Source organism: Oryza glaberrima, chromosome 8, assembly GCF_000147395.1.
Source record: "Oryza glaberrima chromosome 8, OglaRS2, whole genome shotgun sequence".
NCBI lineage: Eukaryota > Viridiplantae > Streptophyta > Magnoliopsida > Poales > Poaceae > Oryza > Oryza glaberrima.
In genome coordinates, this window is record NC_068333.1 from 15770304 (window position 1) to 15780468 (window position 10165).

The 10165-nt window shown below is 46.4% G+C and overlaps 1 protein-coding gene and 1 pseudogene across 1 annotated transcript; one reads left to right on the forward strand and one right to left on the reverse strand.

Moving 5' to 3' along the window:
* Positions 1-231: 231 nt before the first annotated feature.
* Positions 232-5336, reverse strand: LOC127781939 (double-stranded RNA-binding protein 4). Its single transcript, XM_052309008.1, has 6 exons — positions 5131-5336; positions 3367-3635; positions 2309-2519; positions 2014-2178; positions 1696-1909; positions 232-643 (listed from the first exon to the last, which is right to left on the reverse strand). The coding sequence occupies exons 1-5, from the start codon at positions 5225-5227 to the stop codon at positions 1719-1721; spliced, it is 933 nt and encodes a 310-aa protein (XP_052164968.1). The 5' UTR covers positions 5228-5336; the 3' UTR covers positions 232-643; positions 1696-1718.
* A 1918-nt stretch (positions 5337-7254) lies between these two features.
* On the forward strand, positions 7255-8526 carry LOC127783076 (uncharacterized; annotated as a pseudogene).
* The last annotated feature ends 1639 nt before the right edge of the window (positions 8527-10165 follow it).

The following is a 10165-nucleotide window of genomic DNA, read 5'->3' on the forward strand; positions in this document are numbered from 1 at the left end:
ACCAGATGATACGACACTTGATAAGATAATAATATCCTTGTGTGGTTGCCCAAACACTTGGCCTCGTTCGTTTAATCCCCAGACCAAGGGGATTGAGGGAATTGGAGGATAAAATTCCACACCTATGTTCTCCCCCAATCTCCTTCAATCCATTTTGGGATTAAAAGAACAAGCCCTAAGCATGTTAGTAACCACATCGTTAACCTCAAATAACTTCACAAACATAGTATGCAGCACAAGGGAGAATTAGACAAGCAATTAGGATAAATGCATCTGGATTCTCAGTGCATAGAAGAACAAAATCATTTGCTAATCATCCCGACTCGGAACAGATTTTCTTTGAACTAAACACACATGAACAGAGTGGATAACAACCATAAAACTACCAGCCTAGCACGGACGGACGGGAGTAGTTCATACTTCATGGCGTTGCTACTGTTTTGTTCGGCCACTACTACTACTACCACATGACTGATATTGTTGGTCTAATTACAGAAGAAAAGTTAACAGACTCCAATCTAATGCCATTTGAACACCGCCCATTGTACTGATGATCACTAGCTGCTTAGCATGTCACCTACACAGCACCATGTTGTCACCAAAGCCTGTCAACCTCCAGCACAGAAAGATGGAATCCAAACTCCTGCAAGCCCAGAAAAGATCACCCGTTAGCTCAATCTAACATTTTTGAATAGTATATATTTCCAAAGAGAGCATAACAGGATCACTGATAGAACCATAATCGCTGTATCGGACCATATCCGCGGTAGAGGGGAGTACATAATTATTACCAGAACCAGCATGCATAACATTAACCAGCACATTACAAATATCTCAAATCAGCATTATATGTTCCAAGCAACATAATCAGAACTTGAACATATCTCAGCTTTTTTTGGTCAGGATGAAACCGTTTCGTATATGTTTCAAGCAGGTGGAGCTAGCTCCTTGGACTTTGGACCATCTCCATCTTACAAGAAAATATTACCCTAAGGCTAAGAGTGAATGGACACCCATGCGGATAAAGAGATTAAGCAAATATTGAATGCTGTTTGTTTTGATTTTCAAGGGCTCAATCAGGCTTTGAAGAGTTACATGGTGACTGCTAGTCGTGTGCTTTGTTTATTTCTGGGCAAGGCTATGACCCAAAAACTAAAAATCAAAATGGATTCAACTAGCAGTAATAAACAAGGCAACAAAATGGTTTTAACTGGAAAAACTTTGAAGCACTCTTGAGTCTTAATCAATCCACAACAGGCCTATTTCATGAAAAGCATATGGTATCCCAGAATACCTTGGATCATATAGTTACAACAAAAGAAATATAAAACTAATTCTCTTTTCAGATTATGCTGGAATGGATCCCCATACTTATTCAAACATGGGAGCAAGATCAAGAACTAAACACAAACCAAATAAAGCAGGTCAAATTACATAAATTATATGTGCAGCTCATATCACAGGAAAGCACACGGCACCCTGGCTATTGATGAATTAACGCTCACTCTATTCAGGCTAGAAACTGCATGGCAAAAAGAAAAATAATATTTATTTCCATTAGCAGGTGTTCATGTAATTTTAGCTCTTTTACTTCATGTTGGAACTAATTCTCTATCTGGTAGTATATTTTAGACATGCTCTCCTTTTTGGCACCAAATCATGGTCTAGATACTGAAAATTTTAAAAAAAGATCACCTCAGGCTGTGAAGGGCAAGATGCTACTGTGCAACTCTTTCTTCCTTGACCTCTGGTCCTCTGACTTTGTTATCCTTGTGCTTCTTTGATACATGGACAGCTTGCTCAGATGGGTTGGAATCTGGCTCAGCTGCTGGTCTGACTTTGGGTTCCTCAGCAGCGACTAGAGGGGCAAATAGAGCTTGTGGCACAGAAAGCATGTCGATTTCTCCATCTAGCAGCGGTTTAACAACAGTTAGCACTTGAAATATAAAAAAATGTTGGTGCATTGATTTACTGGAAAAAAACAGCATGCTGGTTACACCAAATTAAACATACCATATAGTTTGAATATGGAAGGGGGTGTGAATTTTATAGGAGCAAAAGGAAGTTTCTTGTTTGTTGGATTACTGTCGATTCCTTTGTTGTACCCAGAAGGTGAGATTGCACTGATGAGCTTTTCCTTCGATCTAACAATTTTCGCCATGGAAGTGTAATTTGTAGCTGGAAGACCAACCGAACTATTAGTTGTTAACTTATACTCTTGCAAGTTTGTTGGTCACACAATAAAAGCAGTTCAAGAAAGATGGTGGTGATCCTTTTTTTCAGTCATGAAGAATGGAACTCATGTTACCTAAAAGTGACTTGACCGCAGCACGAGCTGCCTTCTGCTCTGCGTCCTTCTTGTTTCTTGCAGCTCCACCAGTATAAGTATGCCCAGCAAATGACACAGATGAAACATATGGAGTCACGGACCCTTCTGTCTTGGTTACAGAGTATTCTGGTTGATCTGTTTTTGTCTTAGTAGTATATTCATGAAGAATTGATTTGCTGAACACAACATCCTGAATGGAAGAAAAAGGAATGTGTGTTAGATAGAGGTCTTCATACTTATGAATGTTGAACGTAAATTTCAAAAGGTGAGAGAACAAGACCAAAATGTTAGATTGTACTAATAAGGTACATAGTTAGTCTCTGATTCACTGGCTTCTAAAATGTAAATAGTACAAAAAAAAAGGAGTTGCCAGAGGTATGCAGCCAGGGTCCTTGAATTTAAAAGGTGAACATTAGGTTCCCTCTACATGTGAGTCAAGTCAAAACAAGATCTAAAAATCTATTTTATCGGCAATTAGAGATGGCATAATACTGTCTCAATCTAAATAACAATTAGCCACGTGATTGTCATTATAAACCACAGGACAATGGATAATTGTGGAATTTAAGAAAATTCACATATTATTGGACAGATTTTGTAGGCCTTTATTGATCATTTAGGAACTTCATGTCCAACGTTTAGCTTAAAAAGGATCAAAGTGTCACATAATCATTAACCAATAACTAAGCATGCATGCCTTTGACCTCTATTGACAAATGTATACACGCGTAAATGTTCAGTTCTGAAGTTCAGAGAGCACAGTACATACAAGACAGTTTACTTCAAAATAAATTATGATTTCGTTAACAACATAAAATGCAATGTAACCAGACTTCAAGAAAAGAAGCGGTAATGCTGAATCACAGATAAGCATAGCCAAATCGTGCTTGTATTTTTTACTAACACAATGAAGACCAAAAAAAAAGCGAGATATGTTAACATGATGTTGCATAATTCAGAGCAAATATATAAACATTACTGCTGATTATGTGAAAGATGGTAAAGAACCAAGACAATGAATAGTTCAAATAAGGTACCTGATCAATGAGCTCAAACACATCTGTATCATCAGTCTCAGTCTCTTTCCTTTCAAGCAAGGTATCATAGGCTACTTTAGCAGCATCCTGCTCAGCGTCCTTCACACGTCTATGACAAAAAGTGGATGAAAACTCCTCACCATCCACCATGACAGTGGATTTGAACTTAAGCTGATGGTGTTCACCCTTGCACTTGGTACAGTAGATTGGCAACTGCTTATTTGCCTGCTGAAGATACTCTTGCAATTTGCTTTTGTAATTGCAGTGCGCTGCATAAGTAAAACGGAACAATCACTAGTTTTTTCACCAGCAAAATGCTAAAATGGATAGCGATGCATGTTATAATATGGTCCTAACATAGGAGAGTCTAATATTCAGGTACTGATCTGTTGCGATAATCACAAAAACCAGCTGCTATAACGCCACATTCAACACAAAAAGGGCAAGGTAAGCAATCACACAGTAATCAGAATATCAGAAGTTATACATGTATTCACTGCAATCTTTGCAAACCAAAAGGGAACAATTCTAACAAATAATTGCAACCTGAGAACAAGGAATTTGCTGCATGAACAGCAAACCGCATGGAAGAATAACCCGGAAACTCAACGAAAAATCAGACGCCCTTGGCCACGAAAAATCAACCCAATCCATCCACAAAAATGCACCTAGGATGCACCGCCATTCCACGGACCATGAAGCAACATCGCACACAACAATCATTAGTTTATTACTTTATTTCATCCTTGTCTCACAAGACCCTGGACTCCACAACTATTCACCAGCAAAATGCTAAAATACATAGTGAGCATGTATTATCCTATAGTCCTAACATGGGAGCGTTTGCAATATTCAGGTAGTGATCTGATGCGATAATCACGAAAACCAGCTGCTATAACATCCAAATCCAACACAAAATGTGAGAGATGAGCAATCACACAGTAATCAGAATATCAGAACATATTCCCTATAAAACAAGTCAGTTGCAAATCCTGCAAACCAAAAAGGAACAATCCTGACAAATAACTGCAACCTGAGAACAAGGAATTTGCTGCACGAATAGCAAATCCTAAGGAAGAACGGCACAAAAATTTGCCGCTCCCTAGATACTAATATACGAAATCAACAAAAAACCAGACACCCTTGACCGCGAAAAAATCTACCCAATTCACCCACACAAACGCACCTAGGCCGCGCCGCCATTAGCACTGACCATGATACATCGACACACACAACGCCACGCTCCCCAAAAAACAAAAACAAAAACAAAATCTACGAGCACGTAATCTACCACCGCAACGGTCATCTTCAGATCGGGACATCACCTCACACAAATCCATAACTAGATTCCCTATCTAAACCAACAGATTACGCGATAAAAACGGAGAACGAAATCCAAGGCCCAACCACGCCGCAAACAATCTACCAACACAGATTAATCCTCCGATCGAGTCATCACCTCCACACGAACCCCTAAATTCCCTAACCCAATCCAACACAGATTACACAACGCCACGCTCGAAAAAAAAAAACAGAGAACAAAATCGACGAGCGCGTAATCCAACAACCCCACCGATCATCTCCCGATCGGGACAACACCACCTCACACGAACCCCCAAATCCCCTATCCAACCCAACAGATTCAACCGAGAAAACGAAAAATACGGAAAAAACAAACAACCGAGAGCGATCAGGAGGAGGAGGGGGGGGGGGGGGGCGAGAGAGGGGGGAAGGGATGAGGAATGGGGGGAGAAGAGGACGCACGGGGAGGGGGAGGCAGCGGGGCCGGCGAGTGGTCCGTGCCGGCGGTGGCGGTGTGGGCGACGGCGACGGCGAGGGGTTCGGCGGTGGCGGCCGCCATGCTTGGCCTCTCTCTCTCTGTCTGCGGTGAGGCGGAGACGCGGGGTGGATTTGCGTCGGAGGCGAGGAAGAAGGAAATGCGTTGGGACGGTGGGGTTTACAGAGTTGGGTCTCGTGCTCCTCCCCTTAAATAGACCGATGGGAAACTTCGAGAAATGCGGGGCTTTCTGTTGCGCCGTAAATATCTATCTGTTCATTGGCACACGCCTCGCCCAATCCCAAACACGAACACAGAACAGTGTGCTCTGCTACGTGTTATGCACTTATGTGTGGTGGTTAGGTGAAACCCCCTCTCCCCGAGCTGTTTGATCTGGGTATTTTCCTCTTACGAGCAAGTACGATAACAGGCTATACATAAGCTATAACCATCTATCGAGAAGAAAAAAAAAGATTAAAAAAAACAGGCTACATATTTATAGCCAGCTGCAACATAAACTTTACGTTATGTGTGTATGAGAGGTGGGATCGGGTATTAATGGTGTATTATATTTTTATATGTAACTATTGTATGAATAGGTTATTAGATTAACTATAGATGATTTGTAGCGAGTACTTGGCTATACTATTAAATTTGCTCTAACTCTCTCGGCGGCTGCGATCGTGATGACTGGGTAGTGATGGTACGATGGTGAGGTGGCCGAATTTAGTCACTTGATGATAGGGTGGAGGTGAGATGGGGGATTCGGCGGCGGTGGCCGCCATGCTTAGCCTCTCTCTCCGGTGAGGCGGAGACGAGACAAGGCGAGGCAAGGAGGGTGGAGATGGTGGTCGTTGTTGAGTGGCCAACTAACCCCCGGTTGTAGATCGTCACATCATTGGTGGCCAAGACACACATCAGTAGTGGCATGACGAAGACCGTATTCCAAGATGAGGAAGGCTCAACCGTGATAGGGAGAGTGTCGGGCATGAGTCCATGATTGTGGAAAAGGGAACTGGAAGAGATCTAGCAAAGCGAGGGTTTGCTCACCATTCACCAAATGGGGCTAGGGTGTGACCTATGTGCGGCGGCGAGGAACGGGGATTGGGATCTGGGAAGGAAGAACCCTAGCATTGTGTCGACGGGGGATACCCGTGGACCGGATATATAAGGTATTGGGTTACGCTGGTACGAGGATCTACGTAGTACAACATCAAGCAAATAGGAAACATGGATTATATTGGTTCAGGCCCCTTGATAGGTAATAGCCCTAATCCAGTTGATACGGGATTATATGATGGAAACCATATATTACAAAGGGAATAACGGAACTCGATGATACCGACGAGACCGTAGTCAAGTTGGTCCGACTAGATCACCCGGCGACTTGGCTCCTATAGGCTTTGACTTCGTAGGCTGTGATGGTTGTGTTGGCGATGATATTCGATGCCTTAGGCCCTTCCGGGGGGTCCCTTTTATACCACGGGTCAGTTGATCTCCAAGTAGAACTCGGAGAAATCGGACCCCACGCGATACAGTAACGACCCAGTTCTATCCAAGTAGGACTCCTTCCATCCGTAGACTCTGTTTCTGTTATGTGATGGATTTCCTTAACATGTACCGGAAACATCCGTACACGCGCAGGTATACCGTATCAGTATATAGCATACATCCAAGAGTAGAGGGTATACCTTATCCGTAACCCTGACAGTAGCCCCCGACATCTGCTTAAATGAACTCATGTGACCGATCGCGACTTCTGATGTTGGAATCGTTGTCACTCTCAACTGGTCGATCTCGGTATGAGAACCATAGAGACGTAGAGTTATCGATAACATTGCACGAAGTTCAACGGTCATGAGTGAATTTAAATTGAAGTACGAAAACTGCTGCGTATAACGGACCCAGAAATTTTCGGCGGCCATCTCTCTCCTTTCCTTGGAATTCGCACCATCAGTAGTGCGCTTATTTAAGGGAGTTTTGGGGATCCATTTTGAAGTCCGTTTGCTGCAAAACTTTCCAGCCTTCAAACGTCCCTCGTCTTCTCCGCTTCTGTAGAAAAACCCTAGCTTTCCCATCTTGTCCTGTTCTCCGGCGATCTTCCGGCAGTGATGAACCTCGACAAATCCACCTCCACCAATGCGTCCCTGAAGAAGCTGCAGGACGACGGTGCCCTCCCTGGTCGCGGGACCATGCAGAGGGAAACAGGAGGTACTGACCCTGAACCTGTCCTGGGCCGCATGGTTGCGGTTGAGGATTACATTATTTGCGGTTTTCTTCCTCCGCCTTCCGAGTTTCTTCTTCTTGTCTTGAATTTCTACAGGCTTTCATTGCTTCATCTGAACCCCAATTCTACCGCATTTCTTAGCATTTTCTCCAATCTTTGTGAGGCCTACATTGGGGTAGAGCCATTTCTTGATCTCTTCCGCTTCTACTATGAGTTGCGCTGGATGGAACCTAAAAAGGTATCCGGATGTGTCGGTTTCCAACATCGGGATGGCCTGAAGTCGCGATACATCCCCTTCCAGTGCCCCTCTTCAAATAGAAAATTCGGATCTAGTCTTTGTTGTCCCTGAGGAACAACCAGACAAGATTACGAAATGGACCGCCAAACCCGCCCTAACTCCCTCCCTTCGGTCTTTCATCAATATCATCGATGACCTCCGAGTACGAGGGTTATCGGGGTATGAAGTTGCTGCCGACTCCATCGGTAGGCAGATCCAGCCGCTCCAGGCTCGAGCCCACCCAGCCTTTGACTATTCTGGGCCGGAGGACGCCACCCGGGTTTCTCCTTGGGGTATTTTTCTTGTATTTCGGATTTCATTCTTTATGTGCATGTTCCTCCTGACTTATCGAGTTCTGTTTCTCAATCCTACAGGTTTGAACAGCGAAACCGTGGAGCGCAGTGTCGGTCAAGTGATGATCAGCGGCCCTACGACGGTGAGCAACGTCCCCATCCCCCTTTGCGAGAAGGGGATGGCCGAGCGCGAGGCTGCAATCAACATGAGTGTACTCGATGGCTCCTTTACTTCTGCTTTCCTTGGATCGCATTGTGACTTCATGTATGCAGGCTCTCCCTCTGACGGACGTCATCGGGCCACTCGCGGATCACCAGGCGGCGGCGTCGTTAAAGGAGGGCGTTGCCAAAGAGGCGTCCGACATTGTTGTTGCGTCGTGGCAGCAACGTTCCGAAGAAAGGGAGGAAGTTCTCCTCTGCACTCGGAAACTATCGGAAAGCGCCTACTCTGTCGGTAAGCCTCTCTTGTTTCTTAATCATGTAGTCGGAATACTTTGACCTCATATCGTGCTATCTTGTTCAGGCCTCGGATACGTCTCCCCCGCCCCAGTGAAGGCAAAGGCTGGTGACGCTTGGCGAGAAGTAAGTAGACAATTTAGAAGTCATCCTATTCGCAAACTCTTGCTTGCCTGTCTTCATGAAATTGTGGAAATCCTTCGCCGGGCGGCGCGGGCGAAGGCAGCGCATGACGGGTCCGGCGCGATCTCCAGCGTGTCTCCTGTGGCGGCCTCGACGGATGTCGTGGTCACAACTATGGACCGAGAGGCGACGCCGAGTGGACCCGCTGGCGGTCTTGTGCCCGCTTGGGGCCCGCCCGTTGATGCCCTCACCTGGGGGGAGCTCCAAGCTGAGATGGAGCGCATCCTCCAGGCTGGTGCTCGCAGCGTGGGCCGCAAGATTGAGGAAGCCAGGGCGGCGGCGGCGTCGGCAACCCAACGCGCCGAGCAGCTGGCGCGCGATATGCCGGAGACCCACGAGGACCTCCTCAAGATGAGGGAGTTGGTGGCCGGCAACGAAAGGCAGCAGCAAGGGCTCGAGCACCGGATGTCGGAGCTCAAGAACAACCTGTCGGAGATCCGCGGCTCACTGCGGGTGTCTTACACCGGCCTACACCAACTCGCCGGGGAGTGCGGCGTCACGACCACCATCCCGGCAACCCCCGACGAGTTCTCGCTGACGTCCTCGCTCGCGGAGCTGGCTGCGGCGATGGAGGAGATCCCCTCCAAGCATGCGGCCAGGATCGGCGAGGAGATGTCTAATGGGATCTACACCGGGGCGTGCCACGTCCTTGCGTGTGTGAAGCTTGCGTACCCTGACCTCGACCTCCAGAGGATTCTAGATCAGGGGGCCGCCAATGACACGCGCGAGGGTGTGATGGAAGATGTCGGTGACTTGGGGGAGTCTGTTCTCTCCCTTTTTGAAGAGTAGGATTTTACTTCCCTTGTACTCCTTAATCAATTATGCTTGTAAAACTTTCGTAGTTTCGAACTGCCTTTGTGTATGCAGTTGTCTCCTTTGTTTTCTTTAGCATGTTGATTCCGAGTACTTTGTTGTTGTTGTAGAGATGTCGATATCGAGAATGTCCAACAGTGCGGGCAGCCTGAGTCGCTGGTAGTCGCTCCGACACTTGCGCTCGAGCCGTACGTGCCGCGGGACGATGTCGATCAAAGCCTGTCCATGGAGGCGGGCATGGCGACGACTGTCCATGGCCGACCGAGATCGTTGGATCCAATATTGGAGGACAAAGTTCGAGGTGGCCGAACTCAAGAGGACTATGATGGAAGTCAAAAAAGACCAAGCCGTGGAAGCACTCCGAGGTCGCAAGGTGTGGTTCAACTCATACCTCAGGGGCTGTTGTACAGCCATGGCTGGAGTCTGCAGGGAACTCCGAGTACCTCGCGGGAATCCCGAGGAGTCGGCAGCCGGATACAACTCGTGGTTGAATGGGGCCTGTGCTCAGCTTAAAGGCATCGGCAAGCATATCGACGAGGCCTTGAAGCAGGAGTGTCGTCGATCGAGCCGATATGCCGGAGGGCACGTGCTGGCCTGTATCCGAGATCACCGCCCGCAGCTGCACCTCGAGTTCCTCCACGAAGGGTTTTCACGTTCTCAGAGGAATCCCGCAGAGATAGATAATTTGGCGAAGTCGATGGCGCCTCTTGCAGAGAAAGTCTTTCAGTCTATGGACTAGCGTTGGCCGTCCTGGTAGTCTTTATGTCCTGTAA

Bases quoted from the DNA above. Each gene is read 5' to 3' on its own strand.
- LOC127781939 (XM_052309008.1), bottom strand. From the start codon at position 5,227: ATGGCGGCCGCCACCGCCGAACCCCTCGCCGTCGCCGTCGCCCACACC. The intron at 3,636-5,130 runs GTGCGTCCTCTT...TTACTTATGCAG, and splicing joins CCCGCTGCCTCCCCCTCCCC to CGCACTGCAATTACAAAAGC. The intron at 1,910-2,013 runs GTATGTTTAATT...AACCGCTGCTAG, and splicing joins TTCCATATTCAAACTATATG to ATGGAGAAATCGACATGCTT.